Source organism: Staurois parvus, unplaced genomic scaffold, assembly GCF_062004578.1.
Source record: "Staurois parvus isolate SC_StPar_1 unplaced genomic scaffold, SC_StPar_1.0 ptg000450l, whole genome shotgun sequence".
NCBI classification, from domain to species: Eukaryota; Metazoa; Chordata; class Amphibia; order Anura; family Ranidae; genus Staurois; species Staurois parvus.
In genome coordinates, this window is record NW_028318246.1 from 4,779,378 (window position 1) to 4,800,143 (window position 20,766).

A 20,766-nucleotide genomic window follows, 5' to 3' on the forward strand; every position below is an offset into this window, starting at 1 on the left:
CTGCTTTTACACTAATACAAGGACCTACGGAAACGATCTTTTCAATTTGTATCCAATCAGGCAGGCCCTTGCACTGCAGAGTGTAAGATCAGGTTCACACCATAAGCATCATATTTTATTACATTTATGGAGATCATTTCTACTTGGGATAGTGGGAACTATTGCTGGTGTCAGTGGGAAGAATCATGCCCCATTGTTGCTATCGGTGTGAGAAATAGCACCCCATTGATGGTGTCAGTGGCAGGAATTATGCCTTAGTGTTGGTGTCAGAGGGAGGAATAGTGTCTTGTATCAGTGGGAGAAGTGGTGCCCCATGGGCCAAAAAAGACAAGCAAAGGGTCACATCCAGCCCACGGGCCACAGTTTGGAGACCACTGACATATGGCATAACATGATTTAACAGTTTCCACTGAGATACATTGGGGAAAGGGAAGGAGGGGTCATCCATTTGATAGCAATAACCTTACCTGTATTCCATAGTTGTCGGTAGATCAGAAGGAGATTACACAATTAGATTGTAATGAGGGTGGTGATCTTACCCCAGGTTCACACCTAAGCATTTTCCGCAGCGTTTTGCAGAAACGCAGTACAGTCCATTTAACACGATTTCCTATGTGAGAGGTTCACATCTGCGCATTTTCACCCGGTGCGCTTTTTGGAAAGGGTTGGGGACTTTTTTGAATGCAAAAAGTAGCATTTTTGGTTCTATAGACTAAAATGGAAATGCTGCAGAAAAGCATGTAGTGCATTTTTGATGTGTTTTGTGTTTTTAAATCTGCCTAGCAACAAGAAAAATAAAAAAAAATGCATCAAAAACACACTACATGCTTTTCTGCAGCGTTTCCATTGAAGTCTATAGAACCAAAAATTCAGGTGCAAAAACACAATGCAGAAATGGCTCAAATGCAACCTGCATAGGTGTAAACCTTGCCTTAATGCCTTGGTGACTGATCTTGTGGTCAATTTGTTGCAGGTGGGAGGTCCCGTCTGGGCTGAGGCGCTCCATAACAAAGAGTTTGTGCAAAGAGTCCTGTCCGCTTCAGAGCGCAACCCGAAGAGGTTCAAGACATCTGAAAGAATCGAGGGGGTGCTCAGTATGGCCATCGAGGTGAGAGCATGAATGTCTTGTATGTGGAAGTCCTAAAAGGCAAAAGGGATTGCATTGCTTAGACGTATCTAACATCTTCTGTCACTATAGTATCTAAAGCAAAATCCTGTTCTAGTGCACTCACTCTCCTCAATCAATGTATGTACAATGGGAAATGCATCTATGTATCCGTTTACACTCTAAATATGGGTGTAACAGAAAACATGGCCCCAACGGTTGACTATGCCTATTCAGGAGAAGCAAATTCAAGAGGGCTTATACAAACTGTCTTCCTTCTTTCTTTTTTTTTTCTTTTTTGTCTTCTTTCTTTCTTTTCTTTTCTTTTCTCTTTTCTTTTCTTTCTTCTCTCTTTCTTTCTTTCTTCTCCTTCTTTCTTTCTTCTTTCTTTCTTCTTTCTTTTTTCTCTTTCTTTCTTTCTTTCTTTCTTTCTTCTTTCTTTCTTTCTTTCTTCTTTCTCTTTCTTTCTTTTTTCTCTTTCTTTCTTTTTTCTCTTTCTTTCTTTTTTCTCTTTCTTTCTTTCTTTCTTTCTTCTTTCTCTTTCTTTCTTTTTTCTCTTTCTTTCTTTTTTCTCTTTCTTTCTTTTTTCTCTTTCTTTCTTTCTTTCTTTCTTCTTTCTCTTTCTTTCTTTTTTCTCTTTCTTTCTTTTTTCTCTTTCTTTCTTCTCTTTCTTTTCTTTTTCTTTTTTTTCTTTCTTTCTTTCTTTCTTTCTTCTTTCTTTTTCTTTATTTCTTTCTTTCTTCTTTCTTTTTCTTTCTTTCTTTCTTTCCTTTCTTTCTTTCTTCTCTTTCTTTCTTTCTTCCCTTTCTTTCTTTCTTCCCTTTCTTTCTTTCTTCCCTTTCTTTCTTTCTTCCCTTTCTTTCTTTCTTCTCTTTCTTTCTTTCTTCCCTTTCTTTCTTTCTTCCCTTTCTTTCTTTCTTCCCTTTCTTTCTTTCTTCCCTTTCTTTCTTTCTTTCTTTCTTTTCTTTCTTTCTTTCTTTCTTTCTTTCTTTCTTTCTTTCTTTCCCTTTCTTTCTTTCTTCCCTTTTTCTTTCTTCCCTTTCTTTCTTTCTTTCTTTCTTTCTTTCTTTCTTCTTTCTTTTCTTTCTTCCCTTTCTTTCTTTCTTTCTTTCTTTCTTTCTTTCTTCCCTTTCTTTCTTTCTTTCTTTCTTTCCTTTCTTTCTTTCTTTCTTTCTTCCCTTTCTTTCTTTCTTTCTTTCTTTCTTTCTTTCTTTCTTCCCTCTTTCTTTCTTTCTTTCTTTCTTTCTTTCTTTCTTTCTTCCCTTTCTTTCTTTCTTTCTTTCTTCCCTTTCTTTCTTTCTTTCTTTCTTTCTTTCTTTCTTTCTTCCCTTTCTTTCTTTCTTTCTTTCTTTCTTCCCTTTCTTTCTTTCTTTCTTTCTTTCTTTCTTTCTTTCTTCCCTTTCTTTCTTTCTTTCTTTCTTCTCTTTCTTTCTTCTCTTTCTTTTTTCTCTTTCTTTTTTCTCTTTTTTTTTCTCTTTCTTTTTTCTTTCTTTCTTCTCTTTCTTTCTTTCTTTCTTCCCTTTCTTTCTTTCTTTCTTTCTTCCCTTTCTTTCTTCCCTTTCTTTCTTTCTTCCCTTTCTTTCTTTCTTTCTTTCTTTCTTTCTTTCTTTCTTTCTTTCTTCCCTTTCTTTCTTTCTTTCTTTCTTCTCTTTCTTTTTTCTCTTTCTTTTTTCTCTTTCTTTTTTCTCTTTCTTTTTTCTCTTTCTTTCTTCTCTTTCTTTCTTCTCTTTCTTTCTTTCCTTTCTTTCTTCCCTTTCTTTCTTTTACAAACTCTTATACAAACTGTCTTCCTTCTTTCTTTTTTTTTCTTTTTTGTCTTCTTTCTTTCTTTCTTTTCTTTTCTCTTTTCTTTTCTTTCTTCTCTCTTTCTTTCTTTCTTCTCTTTCTTCTCCTTCTTTCTTTCTTCTTTCTTTCTTCTTTCTTTTTTCTCTTTCTTTCTTTCTTTCTTTCTTTCTTTCTTCTTTCTCTTTCTTTCTTTTTTCTCTTTCTTTCTTTTTTCTCTTTCTTTCTTTTTTCTCTTTCTTTCTTTTTTCTCTTTCTTTCTTTCTTCTTTCTTTCTTTCTTTTTTCTCTTTCTTTCTTTTTTCTCTTTCTTTCTTTTTTCTCTTTCTTTCTTTTTTCTCTTTCTTTTCTTTTTCTTTTCTTTCTTTCTTTCTTTCTTTCTTTCTTTCTTTCTTTCTTTCCTTCTTTCTTTTTCTTTCTTTTTCTTTCTTTCTTTCTTTCTTCTTTCTTTTTCTTTCTTTCTTTCTTTCCTTTCTTTCTTTCTTCTCTTTCTTTCTTTCTTCCCTTTCTTTCTTTCTTCCCTTTCTTTCTTTCTTCTCTTTCTTTCTTTCTTCCCTTTCTTTCTTTCTTCTCTTTCTTTCTTTCTTCCCTTTCTTTCTTTCTTCCCTTTCTTTCTTCCCTTTCTTTCTTTCTTTCTTTCTTTCTTCCCTTTCTTTCTTTCTTTCTTCCTTTCTTTCTTTCTTCCCTTTCTTTCTTTCTTCTCTTTCTTTCTTTCTTCCCTTTCTTTCTTTCTTCCCTTTCTTTCTTTCTTCCCTTTCTTTCTTTCTTCCCTTTCTTTCTTTCTTCCCTTTCTTTCTTTCTTTCTTTCTTCCCTTTCTTTCTTTCTTTCTTTCTTCCCTTTCTTTCTTTCTTTCTTTCTTTCTTCCCTTTCTTTCTTTCTTTCTTCCCTTTCTTTCTTTCTTCCCTTTCTTTCTTTCTTCTCTTTCTTTCTTTCTTCCCTTTCTTTCTTTCTTCCCTTTCTTTCTTTCTTCTCTTTCTTTCTTTCTTCCCTTTCTTTCTTTCTTCCCTTTCTTTCTTTCTTCCCTTTCTTTCTTTCTTTCTTTCTTCCCTTTCTTTCTTTCTTTCTTTCTTTCTTTCTTCCCTTTCTTTCTTTCTTCCCTTTCTTTCTTTCTTCCCTTTCTTTCTTTCTTCCCTTTCTTTCTTTCTTTCTTTCCTTTCTTTCTTTCTTTCTTTCTTTCTTTCTTTCTTTCTTTCTTCCCTTTCTTTCTTTCTTTCTTTCTTTCTTTCTTCCCTTTCTTTCTTTCTTTCTTCCCTTTCTTTCTTTCTTTCTTTCTTTCTTTCTTCCCTTTCTTTCTTTCTTTTTTCTCTTTCTTTTTTCTCTTTCTTTTTTCTCTTTCTTTTTTCTCTTTCTTTTTTCTCTTTCTTTCTTCTCTTTCTTTCTTTCCTTTCTTTCTTCTCTTTCTTTCTTTCCTTTCTTTCCTTTCTTCTCTTTCTTTCTTTCCTTTCTTTCCTTTCTTCTCTTTCCTTTCTTCTCTTTCCTTTCTTCCCTTTCCTTTCTTCCCTTTCCTTTCTTCCCTTTCCTTTCTTCCCTTTCCTTTCTTCCCTTTCCTTTCTTCCCTTTCCTTTCTTCCCTTTCTTCCCTTTCCTTTCTTCCCTTTCCTTTCTTCCCTTTCCTTTCTTCCCTTTCCTTTCTTCCCTTTCCTTTCTTCCCTTTCCTTTCTTCCCTTTCCTTTCTTTCCTTTCCTTTCTTTCCTTTTCTTCTCTTTCTTCTTCAAACATTGGTTACCTATCACAGATTTGTATTCACCTGGTTGTTTAGGCTTTTTTTTTTTTTTTCGTCTGTGTCTGACTCTTCAGTTTAGGTTGAAGCTAACATTAAGACTGACAGTTGCCCAGCCAACTACCTTAATTCGGTCTCCCAAATCTTCAGTGTGCATTGGTCCGGTCAGTCAGTCATCCGCTTTCAGCTTGCAAGGGATCAATAAAGTGGAATTAAACTCTGTCATTTTATTTTTACAAATGAGCCCCTAGGAGCTGTTAGTCATAATGTGCTACTACATGCAGGTCTGCTGTTAGAAACCACGTGGCCCCATACAACCAACCTGACAGGGCCCCCCCCCCCCCAAAAAAAAACACAGTTTACTGTACTTCAGTTATGAATACAGTGAGTGATTGGTACCAATCACTCAGTGCATTCATTCAGGGAAGGAAGTGGATGGTAAATGTGACATATTTACTGGACCCGTCCCATACTCTCCATCCTGAATGTTCATATTGTGTGATTGCAACTGCCAGTGGGAAAGAGAGGAGAGAAGCCAGCAGCACTGCAGGGCTGGGGGCACACAGGGGCCTGGGCAGCAGGGGGAAACATATGGTTCACAGGGAGGGTGATGGGTGCGGCAGAGGGTAATTACTGGAACCGATCCCCTGTATGGTTTTCTCTGCAGCAGCTGAAAGCCAGTGGGAGGGAGAGGAGAAGAAGCCGGATTTCAGCTGTTGCAGAAAGACCCATAAAAAGGATCGGTTCCAGTAATTGCCCCCACCCCCCCACCGTGTCGATCATCCTCCTTGTCCACATCAAATTTACCCAGCTGTCTTTGCCCTCCTGCTGGCCTGGGCCCCGTACAGTTGGACTGATGGTACCCCCTTATCCACAGCCCTGACTATGTGCTGCACAATAGCACATTATGGCAGACTTGCCTGTCAAACAATCCCCTCCAGCACTACACTGTCAGCACTCAAGATGGTCACAGGTACTTCATCTCAAACTTTACAGATTACTTTTACATTTGCTTTAAAAAGATTCTCAGTTTTGAGGAAAAAGGAAGCTGCTGAAAGGTATGCAGGTGAATATACCGTATTTGGGGTGTAACATGAAACATGGTCACATACTCTTCCAAACCAACACCGCCACTCAAGGAAATCATGGGGTGATTGTTTTGTCCAGGGGAATCCTGTCATTTTATAGCTCCGCCGGCACAGCTGCATCATCCTGCCCAGGAATTGTTTACAAATGATGGCTTCAGGTCCCACCTGCCACCATGGCTAGTGGGACTTGTTGAGAAAATGCTAGCAATTGTATTCTCCATCCATGCTGTAGTTCACAGGCACTTTCTCCAGCCTCCACATGGACCTGAGCCTGGAGAAAGAGTTTGCAGGAGTGTGTGCAAATTACTGATCACAGCTGCAATGTTCTGCAGGCCTGAGTGCCGAATGCCATTAAATGCACACTTTTTTATTTTATCATTGTTGGTGCATTTATTATTACATTTTTTTTTTCAAGGGTGGACTATGCCTTTTAGTGTCCCCATACTGCCAAAATGCCCAGTCATCCTGACAGGGCAAAGCTTCTGTACTTTTTTCTTGGTATCAGGGTTCTCCTCCCTCCCACACATTTCTGTTGGAAAGTAAGGTGGTCCATCATAATGACTGGCTAATAGGAATGTGTAGGCGGCAGGAGGGACCAGGGGCGGACTGACCATTTGAGCACTCGGGCAGTGCCCGAGGGCCCAGGGTCAGTAGGGGGCCCCATGAGATGCCCCTGGTACCTTTTTATTGGCTTTTCATAGGCTTTTTTGGGTGTGGGCGAGAACACAGGGGCCCCATGATCCCCTATTGCCCGGGGGCCCATAAGTTGTCAGTCTGCCCCTGGGAGGGAATGGCAAAACTTTGACTTAAGAAGTGTTTAGCTGTTACTTTCTGCCTGTCAAAATTGCAATTTCACTACTTTAAGTGACAAATTTGCTGTTCAACACGTGCAAAATGTATCTGACCTCACAGTAGATAAAATATTGGTTTTAATTGTTTCCACATTACAGGAGTTGGATACCCCGCTATATTACACATTGGACAATCTGAGCAGCACAATCCGCTGCAACACCCCCGGACTGCTACCATTCAGGTCAGGATCCAACTTACACATTGATATGATATAAAGCAGCCATGATCCTCTGGAAGATGCTTAGCTGTATAGGAAACAGGCAGGGAAAGCAAGCAATCCCATAGCAAAAGCTTTAGGGCCAATTTACATTTTTGAAGTGCAAAAATGCGTGTCATGTTTAGGCTGGTTTTTTGAATCAATGACCAAATGTGCTGGAAATTGTGCATACGTGAGATAGAGATACAAATGAACGCTGTTAATGTCTGCCGACGATCTCAGTTAAGGCAACCTGTCAAGTAAAAAAAAAAAAAAAAAATTTGTTCCTTTTTAACCTATAGTTTACTGTAATCGGTCCTATTTAACCATTAGCCGCCCGGCCAATGGCCGTTTGGCGGCTTGAAATGCGCTCCTGTATTCCGGGTGCACGCCATTTGGCGTGCTCCCGCACATGCGCAGTTTGCGGCACAGCAGAGCGGCGCAGCAGCGGGATCTGTCACGGGCCGTGCACCTCGGACACGACCGATGACAGATCCGAGTACCGGCTCCCGTAGCTGGTACCATGTGACCTGCTGTGACCAATCACAGCAGGTCACATGATAGTTGTATACAATGGATGGCTTCATTCATGATGCCATCCATTGTATACTAGTGCCTAGCTGTGAATGGTCACAGCAGGTCACATGCACATGTCATGTGATTAGCTGTGACCAAATCACAGCTAAGCACAAAAAAAAAAAAAAAGCTGAATGAATCGATTTCATTCAGCTAAATGCTTGCTTATAGCAAAGTAATTCTTTGCTATAAGCAAACTGTGTATAAAAAAAAAAAAAAAAAATACTGATCACTCCCCCAAAGTAGTCCAATGTTACTATGGTAACATTGTACTACTTTGGTCATAGTAAAATATGAAAAAAAAATCTTTAAAAAAAGTAATAAAAAATTAAATATAAAAAAAAAAAAAAAATTATATATATATATATATATATATATATATATATATATATATATATATATAATTTTTTTTTTTTTTTTTTCATACTGTCATCAGTCAGTGTCCATGTTCACCACCATGCCAGTTATATGATGACGCTGTACTGCACTGGTGACAGTATGTAAAAAAAAAAAATAGTGAAAATAATTTTTTTAATTTTTTAATTTTCCGAAAAATTATGACAAAAAAATACAACTTCAAAAAACTCGCCATGCCTCTTATGAAGTACGTCAGACTGTCTACTCTGCAAAAAGGGGTCATTTGGGGATATCTGTACTATTCTGACATTCTTGGACCTCAAGAAATTAGATTGGCCGTCAGTACTTCAGGATTGATCAATATTCAGATCTATACCATAGTTTGTGAACTCTATAACTTTCCTACAAACTAAAAAATACATCCTAATTTGGGTTATTTTCACCAAAGACATGTAGCAGAATACATCTCGGCCTAAATTTATGAAGAACAATTATTTATTTGTAAACTTTTATAACAGAAACAAAGAAAATGTGCTTTTTTTGTTAATTTAGCAAAAAATAAAAACCCCAGCGGTGATTAAATACCACCAAAAGAAAGCTCTAGTTGTGTGAAGAAAATGATACAATTTTAGTTTGGGTACAGTGTTGTATGACCGCGCAATTGTCATTCAAAGTGTGAGAGCGCTGAAACCTGAAAAATGGCCTGGGCAGGAAGGTGTAAAATCACACGGTATTGAAACGGTTAACTCCTCTTTCCCTTCTTCCCTTAACCAGTTCACACCGGATCGTCCCGGCGTGAAGAGGGGTTTCTGCGCCGGGAGGTGGGCGGAGCTTAGTGTCAGGTGACCGCCGTGACACGACGTCACGGTGGTCACATGATCGGGAAAGGTCCCGATCGCAAGAGGAGACCGGGACCTTTCGATGTGTACTGTACATGTGTGCTGGGAGCGCGCAGGGCGCACGCTCTCAGCGCACATGTATATTGAACGCAAATGTGCGGCCGCTCGGCGTCTAGGCCCAGATGCCAGGAGACCGCACATTTGCATGCAGCTGGCGTGAAGGGGTTAACTAATATTTTCCTTTTTATTGTTTGTTTTCTATTTTTTTGTTTCATTCAATATTTCTAACTTTTATTTTTGTTCATTTTTTTCAGTGTAGCATTAAAAACAAAAGGGGCAAACTTAAAAAAAACAAAACAATCAATTTTAGTGTGATTTTAAAAACCATTTATAGAATAAAATTGATTCATTGAATCTACTGTAACACTATTTTTTCAATAAATCCAACACTAATCAAAGTACAAATAGGTGTTACAAAAATCTATAGTCAAAAAAGTAAAACATTTTTTAAAGTGTTTTGTTGAATAAACTGGCCAATTGCAGAATTGTAAAAATTGCTTCGGTCCATAGAAGATATACAATGGGAGAGCTGAAATGGTTAAGTCAAATCTGTTTGGACAAATCAATCAAAAAGTATGGGCGGCACAGTGGCTTAGTGGTTAGCATGTCTGCCTTGCAGTAAATGGGTCATGGGTTCAATTCCCGACCATGGCACCTCCTGCATGGAGTTTGCATGTTCTCCCTGTGCTTGCGTGGGTTTCCTCCGGGTGCTCCGGTTTCCTCCTACACTCCAAAGACATGCTGGTAGGTGAATTGGCTCCTGTCTAAATTGTCCCTAGTATGAGTATGTATGAATGTGAGTTAGGGACCTTAGATTGTACACCCCTTGAGGGTTAGGGACTGATGTGAATGTTCAATATATATATGTGTAAAAGCACTGCGTAAATTGACAGCGCTATATAAGTACCTGAAATAAATAAAAAGATCACTTTAAATACAACCAGTGTGAGCATTTGGGAGTCAGGATAAGGGACTTGCTCTGGGGATGCCATCCCATCCTTCACTGCTTAGTTACTGCCAAGCATGCAGCCATTCCACTGTCTGTACACTGAACTCGTATAATTATTCTGGATCAGCAACTTTTCTGATTGGTGTAGCAAGCATGACCGCCATGAAAATTGCAGGTTTTTAAAACCTAATATTATTATTTATTACATATACTTATATAGAGCCGTCTATTTACGCAGCGCTTTATATATAATATATATATATATTTTTTTTTGTACGTTCACATCAGTCCCTAACCCTCAAGGGGTGTACAATCTAAGGTCCCTAACTCACATTCATACATACACATACTAGGGACAATTTAGACAGGAGCCAATTAACCTACCAGCATGTCTTTGGAGTGTGGGAAGAAACTGGAGTACCTGGAGGAAACCCACGCAGGCACAGGGAGAACATGCAAACTCCAGGCAGGTGGTGCCGTAGTTGGGATTTGAACCAACGACCCTAGTACTGCCAGGCAGAAGTGCTAACCATTTAGCCACTATGCTTCCCACCATAGTCCTTAACTGGCATATCTGCATAAGACTGTATTATATGGTGAACTGTCTCTCTTCCAGGTCTGCCCTGTTGCATGCTGGGTACAAGGTCTCCTTGTCACATGCTTGTCAGAACGCCATCAAAACTGATGCGTCGCCTTCTGTCATCTGGGATATAATGAGGTGCTGGGTGAGTCCTAGTCTGTTATTTATGTTTGTATCAAACTGGCCATATGCTAGTAGATTTTTGAATGAACATTTGTATGAAATTTCTCAGTACATTCGATGACCTAAGAAATGTTATTCAAAATTTTGTTTGCTTTTAACATTCAACGTTTGGAATGGATTTAATTTTCAGAAGGAAGACCACAAATGCTGTTAGAATTTGTTCGTTCAAGATAAATAGTCCATCCTGCTTCTTCAAATTTTCTTTACCTTAATATCACTTTGATACATTCTCTGTATTATGGTAAATAAAAACCTTTCAGAAGTTGCTCTCTCTAACCTCCTCTTAAATACTTACCTGAGATCCAGTGCTGTGCCTGTCTACCGCAGCTCTTCTCCACTTTCATTTCTCGCAGGAGACTCAGGCAGCATTGGGAGCCATTGGCTTCTGCTGCTGTCAGTCAAATCCCAGATGGGGAGTAGGAGCACAGCAATTAGCCACTAGGGGGCCCTGTTGCTTCACACAATATTGCTTAGTGTCAACATGCTTACAGAAGGGGGAGGACCCCATCTCTGTGCTGCTGTTCCTTCGTTGTCCAATCACAGGCTGGGGGCAGATCATTATAGTCCTAACCTTTTTTTTTTTTTTTTTGGATAAAAATTGACCCAAACATTTTCTGGCTGTGGTCTGTTTACAGGAGAAGCAGAATCCTGTAAAAAGGGAAAGGTTGTCTGAGACAAGTCCAGCACATCACATCCTAAGCACAGAGCCAAGGTCAGTAATATATCATTTATGTACTGTACATCTGTTTAACAATGTTCACTGGAAACTTTGAGATGAGTTGCGTGTAATTGTGTACTAACTGATTTTTACAGCATCCAGGCCAATTTTGGGGTGCGGGAAGATGCCAATCCAAAGTCTCGAAAAATGGGCTTAAAGAGGTTCCAGGAAAACCCTGAGGCTAATTGGGGCCCAAAAGCGCGCGCTAAAGCCGGGTAATAAGACATCACATGACATTGGATGACAGGTTGAAAGAGAAACTGTAGTCTTGGTGCTTTCTAAGTCTGTGTGTGAAAGTGGGAAGCTTGTCAGCCTTTTAATAACCCATGTTCTGTGTATAGTATGCATTGATATGTATACAGAATAAACTATTTTGCTTATATAAACTATATTGCCAAAAGTATTGGGACACCCCTCCAAATCATTGGATTCAGGTGTTCCAGTCACCTCCATGGCCTGACCTCAACCCGACAGAACACCTTTGGGATGAATTAGAGCGGAGACTGTGAGCCAGGCCTCCTCCCCCGACATCAGTGCCTGACCTCACAAATGTGCTTCTGGAAGAATGGTCCAACCTTCCCATAGACACCCTCCTAAACCTTGTGGACGGCCTTCCCAGAAGAGTTGAAGCTGTTATAGCTGCAAAGGGCGGGGCCAACTCAATATTGAACCCTACGGACTAAGACTGGGGGGCCATTAAAGTTCATGTGTGTGTAAAGGCCGACCGACCGACCGACCAACCAATACTTTTGGCAATCTAGTGTATAATATAAGCTCTGGTTCCTTGTTGTGGCCTCAAGGCAAGGGCCTTGTTTGCCTGCATGGGGATACATAGGCATTCTATGAATCCCTGTTCAGACAGTCCCATGTAAAACCTCTTCAAAAGGGACAGTTCACTTGGATCAGAGCACAGGTCAGCATTACCAAATCCAATTATACTGATAAAAAAGAAAAGCAAAAATATGCCTTTCATATTCTGAAAAAAAATTCTGAGCTTCTCTGTGACCTAAACCTATGCAGCCTAGATCTCAGGTAGACATACCCTTATTGCAGGTGTGCCAGGCAAAGTAAGGCCTCGTTCACATGGGTATACTTAAGCATACACCCGTGTGAGGACCATGTCTGCCCACGTGGGGATGGATATGTTTTCCATTCATTCCCGTGCAGGCAGTCCCATTCGTGTTGTTTGGGATGCAGCAGCTGCATGGATACAACTGCTGCTCCCAGTCTGACAGCCTTGCAAATGCACGGCTCCAAATTGCACCCTGGGTGCATTCTTGGCCACACATCGGCATGGCTGTCGAATTGGGAGCAGTGGCTGTGTCCATGCAGCTGCTGCATCCCAACTGACATGAATGGGACTGCCTGCACGGGAGGATGCACATAACGCCTATCCATTCCTGTGTGGGCAGATATGGTCCTCACATGACTGTATGCTTAGGCACTCCCGAGAACGAGGCCTTTACCTTACTGCAAGTCCAACAGCCAATGTCTACCTGAAATCTAGGCTGCATAGGTTTAGGTCCCATGGAGAAGCTCAGGAACTTTTTTTTTTCCAGAATTCAGATAATGAATGATGTACTTTTTTTTTTTTTTAGCAGTATAATTTGATTTGGTTATGCCAAACTGTTTTAAATAGGACCTGTCTATTGACTGACGGGGATTTCTAAGATAAGGGAATAAAAAAAAAAAAAAGAAGAGTTTGCTGTTGTAAAATATTTATTATTGTAGTATGAAGCCATGCCAACCTAGAATTAAATTTAGCTTTTTAGGCTGACCTATTTTAATACACTTGGTTGAAAGCACAAACAGTGCCTTTTAAATGCACAGCGGCAAATTGTTTAAAAGAAAAAAAAAATAAAATAACATGACCTGTCATGAGATTAACCTTTACTTTAATTGCTGCTTTAACCCCTTTCTGCCCAGGTGGCTCTTTTAATAGGGTCTGTACACAGGGGGTGGTGGGAAGGATTAGATGATTGTGATTGGCTGTCAGTAGTCACATGAACAGGAGCTGGTTCCTGATCATTAGTACGGACTGAGAGCTGTCTTTGATAGCTCAGTCACTATGCAGTGAGTGCACTCTCGACACAGAAAATGTTACTGCTCATAGATGCATATGTGTTACATTGGAGGTGAGAGGTACAGAAAAATACAGAAAACTTTGACACACTGAAGCTGAGTTTTTTTGTTTTTTTTAATGGGCTGTAAAATACAGATTGTGGCGTGTTGCAGAGATCTGATATCCACCTATACATTAGATGTCACCTTTGTCAATCTGTTTACCGGGGATTTTCAATTCCGCTCATTAGAATCTCCCTGAAGTAATGAACATCTGTGATCAACCGGGCCAAAATTATTTTCTGCAATCTAAAAGAGGTGTTGTATGTGTGGAAATGATGTTCTTGGCAAAAAGATATTAGACCGACAGTAAGTGCCTGCCACCCAGAGTCCTTGTGAATGCACTGCTTAAAAAAGGATCTTGGGAATTTTATATAACTAAAATTTGATAAACTGAGTAACCCTTTCATTTTCTGGTTTCCTGAATAGTACCAACCATTTACAAAATGTTCTTCCTATGCTTGAAATTTCACTTTTGTGAATACAGAGCAGTGATCAGTAACGTTCATTAACATGTGAGCTGGTTTCTGATTGGTGGCCACGGCTCTCTTCCTACAGACTGTTCTGTTATTAGTTTCTTATTCAAGTAATTGATTCCTTCTTATATGAGCTCTGTTTATTTTTTAAGGGGTTGCATTTCAGCCAATCTGGAAGAGAAGAGGAAGCGACACCAAAACAAGAGGAAAATAACTCCAGAAGATACAGACTTGAAACAGTTTCCTTGCAAAAAATTCAGACAGGTCAGATTTCATGATAGGAAGCCATCCATTGTATACAAGTGTGGCTAGCTGTGAATGGTTACAGCAATCACATGTACAAGCTGGGCCAATCACAGCCCAGCTGTCATGTGATTAGCTGTGGCCAAATCGGTTAAAAAAAAGAAATCCTGAATGAATAGATTTCATTCAGGTAAATGCTTGCTTATAGCAAAGTAATTCTGTGTGTGTAAAAAATAAATAAAATTAGATCATTTGCCTAAAGTAGTACAATGTTACACTGGTAACATTGTACTACTTTGGTGACAGTACGAAAAAAAAAAATATATTTTCATAATGACCAGTCAGTGTCCCTGATCACCGCCATGCCAGTTATATGATGACACTACTGCATTGGTGACAGTATGACAAAAAAAAAAAAAATATTACAACTTCAAAAAAACCTCACCATGCCCGTTATGAAATAAGTCGGACTGCCTACTTTGCAAAAAGGAGTCATTTGGGGGATATCTGTACTGTCCTGACATTCCGTCAGTACTTCAGGATTGATCAATTTTCAGACTAAATACATCCTAATTTGGATTATTTTCACCAAAGACATGTAGCAGAATACATTTTGGCCTAAATTTATGAAGAACAATTTGCAAACTTTTATAACAAAAAAATAAAAACCCCAGCTGTGATTAAATACCACCAAAAGACAAAACTCTAGTTGTGTGAAGAAAATGATAAAATTTTAGTTTGGGTACAGTGTTGTATGACCGCACAATTGTCATTCAACGTGTGAGCGCTGAAACCTGAAAATTGTCCTGGGCAGGAAGGGGGTAAAAGTGCCCGGTATGGAAGTGGAAGAAAAAAAAAAAAAGCCTTTACAGATAAGTTCACCTTTAACGAGCACAAATCCCCCACTTGGACAGCTAGCAAGGGATCTTCTTCCCCATCACTCATTTACTGTGTTCTGTGAATGAGAAACTACAGCCTTAGCAGCTGTCCGCTTGTAGTTCTCAATGAACTACCACAGCTCTTGTTAGTTCATTTAATCTTCCGGTCAGTATATCCGCTTGCTCATACATGCAAGCAGATAGACCTGCATGACACCATCGTTCTACTGATGACTGGTGCAATTGCTCTTCAGGCTCCTGTGTAAGAAATAATAAATGTATCTTCCCCCCCCCCCCCCACCGTAAAAATGTTTTTTTTTTGTTTGTTTTTTTTAGAACTGAAAAGGTGAACTTATCCTTTAAAGAAGTATCTAAACCTTTAGTTATGGATCGAGTAGGAAATGGTTAGAACCCCTGTCAGGTTTGTCTTGTCTGTGCCCTGTTGGTGAGATCTTAAAAAGGATAAGTTCACCTTTGAGAACATTACACCCTTTTTTTTGGGTGGATCATGTAACATTCCCACTGCCAGAGTGTATTCATGCTCCACTGCCCGAGTGATAGCTACCTGGGGATCTTCTCCTCCTCTTGTGGTTGCCAAGTGAGTGGGGCTCCACCCTCCTGGGTGATGCATTCCCAAAATTTTGTGAATGGAAAAAATACAAGTCCTGACAGTTCATTGAGAACTACAAGCTGATAGGCACAAAAGACTACCACCGCACTGCGCTCATTCTCTCTTCGTGTCAGCGTATCTGTGTGCTCGTATGGGCAAGCAGATACATTCTGACGGGTGTCCTGCATAGCACCCACAGCCTACTGATTGTGGGTTGCAATGTTTTCTAGTAAAAATCTAATAAAAGCATTTTTGTTTTTACCTGCAAAAACTGCATTTTTTTTTTTTTTTTTTTTATAAGCGGAACTTGTGGTTTCTCACAGGAAGCGAGTAAAAGAACAGGAAGTGAGAAGAAATTGCTTTAGACAGCTGTGACTTGAACAGGTGTCCCGATTTAAAACAGTTTTGCTCTGACTTCTTTTGTGGTAACAGTAGAATTTTTCATAACCATTTCATAGGCATTGGCCACCAAGAAACTTAAAAGGGGTAATTTTACCCCTGGGGATGCATACAGCAAAAAGACAAAAAAAAAAAAAAAACACCTTTAGGATCCATTTACACTTTTGCATTGCAGTACCACCTGTGGAATGCATCACCTGTGTTGAAGGGTGCCACAATGCACAGCAACACAAGGTAGTACATTGCCTTAGAAAAGTGTCAGGTATGATTTTTAGCACATTTAGGGAGCATTCGCAATACATCCTTTTTAAATGAGCGGTTTTATTGCAGTGCACCATATAGGAGTAAATAGATCATTAGGGCTCTTGGAAAGGGCTGTATAACACGGAAGAATATACAAGCCCTGCAAAAAAAGGGGGGAAAAAACCCCCAAAAAACAATCTTCCCCAGCTACCGCATACAGCCACCCATAGAATGCGCTTGTGTAAACTGGTGCATGTACATGGGCATCCAATCTCTAGACGTAGGTTGCCTATGGTTGGGGTTGTACAGCTGTGTTCTCTAATTGCTTCCTTTGAACATCTGTACCTAGGATATGTGGTGTTCAGGGAAGACTGTGTGCAGGTCCTGTAGGCTTTTGTACAGTGTATGGCCCCCTTCTGGCTGTGTTCAAGAGCCCTTAAAGTTACGCATTTTTTAATGTATTTTTCTTCATTTCCTCCTCTAAGGGTTCCTGTGAACTTGGAGACGGCTGCCGTTACTCCCACACACTCCCAGACTCAGAAATGCATTCCCAAGATGATCCTGTATCAGAAAATGACACAACACCACCCTGCTGAAGATGACTTTGACACTGAAGTATGGAACATGGCAAATTAAAAATTATGAACGCCAGCCTGTTACTGGACTCTGAGAACAGAGCTTCCATGGCAGAGAATGCTTACTTTTTTTTTTTTTAATTGAACAATTTTATTTACCACCCTGCAAAATAAAAAGGCTGAAATTTTTAAGTTGGCGTAACAAAATAGATCAAATTTTATTTTTTACATTGTGGCAGATGGTGGTACAGAGTACATTCAGCAAGGCACTTGTCTTCAGGCAGTCACACAGAGGGGTCCCCTTCTGCCGTAGAGGGCTAAATCCCCTGTTGTTGGCTATCCCACTCTGTGTATTTTTTTGTATTGCACTGTTGCAAGGAATGTGCGGATTTCCATCGGCTTAAGAGTGACACTTGTAGGGTCCAGGTCCAAACTGCTGTGTTCAGAGGTTGGGATGGAGCCTAGAAAGAAGATAAATTGATTTAAAGTATATCTTAGCTGAGCGAAAGATGTAGGGTGGCAGTGCTGAGCTACTACTGAAATGCTAGTTTCCTGGCTTCCTAAAGTGTTACTCAAGTCTATTTTAATTAACAAACAGGTTATAATCACCTGCTCTATGCAATGGTATTGCACAGAGCAGACCTGATCCTCCTCCTCCTCATATCACCCTCTGGCAGCCTTGGCTCCTCTTCTTCATGCATCCCCATAGCAAGCCATTTGCTATGGGGACACAGTATCTGCTCATGCCAGAGCAGAGTGTCTATGGAGCCACTCCCTAGAGATACAAAGCAGGATTTAGCATGTGCCCCCCATCTTCATTTGATTGACAGCAGCAGGAGCCAATGGCTTCTGCTGCTGTTAAAGAGTCCTGGGTGAAAAGGAAGAGAGGGAAGAATAGATGCAAACTGTTCAGAGTATTTGATCTCTTCTACCCTTGTTCCACAGGGAAGGGAGAGGACAGAGAAATAAAAAAAAAAAATTAGCTTTAGTATCACTTAAGGCACTGACCCAGAACAAGCATGCAGTATGTGACCAGGACTCCAGATTGTGTCACTGACTTGGAACAGGTATGCTTATGTATTGAAACCATTGGGTCTGTATGGCAAACAACTAGCATTTATAAAATACATTCCTGCTGTAAAAGTTTCTTTTAAAGTGAAACTTTAGTCACAAAATAGTCCTGCTAGCTCACTTCAGGCTGGTTCCTTTTGCAGGGATAGCCAATAGTGAATTTTAAATAGTATGGGCACTTTATTTTTAATGTTTTACTAATACACTGTCTCACGCTGCTCTGCACATGCTCAGTTGCGTTCTTTCAGAGGCCGATCTGCAGACCACCTAAAGATTTATTGCTGCTCTGGGTTTCAGCAAAATTGCACGCCTCCAGCAAGGAGGAGCAATGCTGGAGGCGATTTTAAAGCACACTCTAATGTTCTTTAGCAAGGAACATACATTCCACATGAATAATTATGCTACCAAAATTAAAGTAGAACCTTACCCAAAACAACTTGATAAAATAATATTTCTGGTCAGTACAGCTAAGCTACTTCGATTCTTGACATTTGAATGTAAGCAAAAAGGTCAAACAATTACTAAGAGCAGAGGGCTATCATCCTGGTCCTTGCTTTAGTACTTCGTGAGTCACTGGCCCTGGATCTAGCATGCAGAAAATTAAGTGCTGGGATGCTTGTCCTGGATGAGTGAAGTACACATCTTACGTTCGGCTCATCTCTCCCTGCTGCCGCCATTGCCAACTATTAAAACAAGGCGACATTCATATGCGTGTGGGCAGTTTCCTGTGTGGACACCGCCTCTGGATGCAACACCACTCTGTGCTAAAACCACATACAAAATTGGCTGATTAGCTGCATCCACACACTATCTGCATCCAGGGGCAACTGAAGGTTCTATTAGCAGGTAAGTACTCAGATGAGCTGTTACATGCAACCGTTTGCAGCAAAGGTCATCAATTTATACATGGTACAAATCTGACAGCTGGTGCTGATACACAGGCATTGTATAGTACCACTGTCAAGAATCTACTGCATCTTGCCAGTGACTATGTGAATGTAGCCGAATAGCCAGGATTTGCTTTTGTACTACACAGAAGAAGCAGCTGGTCAAGATACAAGGTATTTATCCCCTTATTAGCCATATTTAAAATTCTCTGTAGATGGAACTTGTCCCCCCTCTCCTTGAATCTTCCAACTGGTCCTTTCTTGTGATAGGCCAGGGTTCCTCCAGAGGTTGCTAGGGGTTCCTTGAGCAATTTTTGCCTCTCAGGTAAGTTCCCACTGACACCAGTGATCTTTTTAGCAATCTGTAAGGGGGTAATTCTTCCCAAATGATCACAAGTGTAAGGAGCATTCTGACCTCCGGCTATCACACTAATGTATCATGAGTTGTAGATATACTCATTGTTAGCTGGGTTTCCTGAGACCGGAAAGTTATGTCAAAGATTCCTCTGCCTTGAAAAGGTTGAGAGACCGACAGGCCAAAAGAAAACCCTGGTACATGCATTAGACTAAAGTTCCTATGGAGGAAAACAGACGCAATTACTTCTGTCATTTAATTTAGGTTTCCTAAATCTAAACCACAATACCAGTTTGATTTCATGTAATAAGATGCTGTGTGACCAATGCCAGGCCAGTGTGGCCTGGGATTGGTCACACAGCATTTTTACAGGTCACACAGGCCTGGCATTGGTCACACAGCATCTTTACAGGTCACACTGGCCTGGCATTGCTGTGTGACCAATCCCAGGCCAGTGTGACCTGTAAAGATGCTGTATGACCAATCCCAGGCCAGTGCGACTGCACAGAAAGATTCTGCATCTGTGATCAGGGGCCCCTTATAAATATTTACTATCTTAGCAGCCCCTCACCTTTCTTTGTTTTCCATTGCATGCGCTTCATCTTCTCCTTTGGCAGATTAGCAGCCAGCGTTGTTTCTTTGAAGTCAGACAGTGACAGGGAAGAGAAGAGCTCCTAGAATTGTAAATTTATGTTAAAATAAGTCATTCTGTGTTTAAAAGAATGGCCTGCGTTGCCTTAGCACCAAAAGGTTGGGAAAAGAAAAAAAAAACCAAAATGTTGGAAAAGGAGAGGGAAAAAAAAAAAAAAAAAAAAAAAAAAAAAAAAAAAGGCTATGGAAAGAAGAGCCAGTGACGTGGTCTTACCTTGAGATTCACAGTGACAGGCTGGGAGTGATTACCACTTTCATGTCCTTGGAAGGGGTGCTCCAGGCGTAACAGGATCTTACTGGGCTCCTGCTGAGCAAAGGTGAGCAGGTGGAGGTTGTCAGGGAGTGGATCCCGCAGAGCTGAAAACTGAGCAGTGATAGAACATCAGTATGGGCCCATGGGTGGTCTTATTTTATCAAAATGACTGATATATGGTTTGTCTTTTATATCCAGTCTGACTCAGACAATGGACTTTCTGCAGACTTCATTTTAAATGATGCACTGTGAGCCCCAGCACCTTTTCCTGCACACTCCCCACGAAAATGCACTTAAAGCATAGTAAGTTATAAGGCAACCATAGACCATCAATCAGCAGAAATAACTATAAAATGGTAAATGATCGCCATTTTACAGTTGTTTCTGCTGATCGGTGGTCTATGGTTGCTTTACAATTTTGTAAATGCATTTTCGTTCATCTAATAAATTCATTTTCAACCTACTGCACTATTAGTGGCACCTCTTTATTTTCTAGGAGCGTATGTCGACTCCATAATACCTGGACGGCTGGAGGAGCCTCGGATGGTACATGTGATATGACCTAAGACATAAGAGTCTGGACAGAATTATATATCTATCTATCTCATATATATATATATATATATATATATATATATATATATCATGTATTGACCCCCAATAAATTAAGGGCTCAAAGGATCTGGTAAGCCTCCAATTTGATTTCACAGTGGTGCAATTTTCACATTGGTGGTTATATTGGAATGAAGATTTTTCCACTACTCATCACAGAAAAAGGGGACTGTTCTATATACACCTTTATAAAAAGGACAGTTTCATATTTGTTTATTTAAAATATTCCTTTCTGGCAATGGCTCACTACTGAGCAATTTGTTTATCCTTTATTGGACACATTATTTATGTAGACTCTTAATCATTGCAAATTATCTTCTGATTGGATGAGATGGAGAGTATGACATCACCGCTCCGCCTCTTCACCTCATCCAGTCAGAGAACACTT

At 40.0% G+C, this 20,766-nt stretch overlaps 2 protein-coding genes across 4 annotated transcripts in view; one reads left to right on the forward strand and one right to left on the reverse strand.

Moving 5' to 3' along the window:
• The window catches only part of TRMT1 (tRNA methyltransferase 1), a 53,414-nt gene extending 36,673 nt beyond the window's left edge, over nucleotides 1-16,741 (forward strand). For all 3 annotated transcript variants that reach the window (XM_089688701.1, XM_089688703.1, XM_089688702.1), the window contains exons 11-17: nucleotides 974-1,108; nucleotides 6,645-6,727; nucleotides 10,140-10,248; nucleotides 10,922-10,998; nucleotides 11,100-11,219; nucleotides 13,754-13,865; nucleotides 16,460-16,741. In XM_089688701.1, the coding sequence (XP_089544827.1) occupies nucleotides 974-1,108; nucleotides 6,645-6,727; nucleotides 10,140-10,248; nucleotides 10,922-10,998; nucleotides 11,100-11,219; nucleotides 13,754-13,865; nucleotides 16,460-16,570 (747 nt within the window). In that variant the 3' untranslated portion in view covers nucleotides 16,571-16,741. The remainder of the gene's footprint in view (nucleotides 1-973; nucleotides 1,109-6,644; nucleotides 6,728-10,139; nucleotides 10,249-10,921; nucleotides 10,999-11,099; nucleotides 11,220-13,753; nucleotides 13,866-16,459) is intronic.
• Nucleotide 16,742: 1 nt separating this feature from the next.
• The window catches only part of MAN2B1 (mannosidase alpha class 2B member 1), a 53,342-nt gene continuing 49,318 nt past the window's right edge, over nucleotides 16,743-20,766 (reverse strand). Inside the window, exons 22-24 of the mRNA XM_089688700.1 lie at nucleotides 19,728-19,877; nucleotides 19,434-19,536; nucleotides 16,743-17,010 (exon numbers count right to left, since the gene is read on the reverse strand). Of these exons, the coding sequence (XP_089544826.1) occupies nucleotides 16,886-17,010; nucleotides 19,434-19,536; nucleotides 19,728-19,877 (378 nt within the window). The 3' untranslated portion in view covers nucleotides 16,743-16,885. The remainder of the gene's footprint in view (nucleotides 17,011-19,433; nucleotides 19,537-19,727; nucleotides 19,878-20,766) is intronic.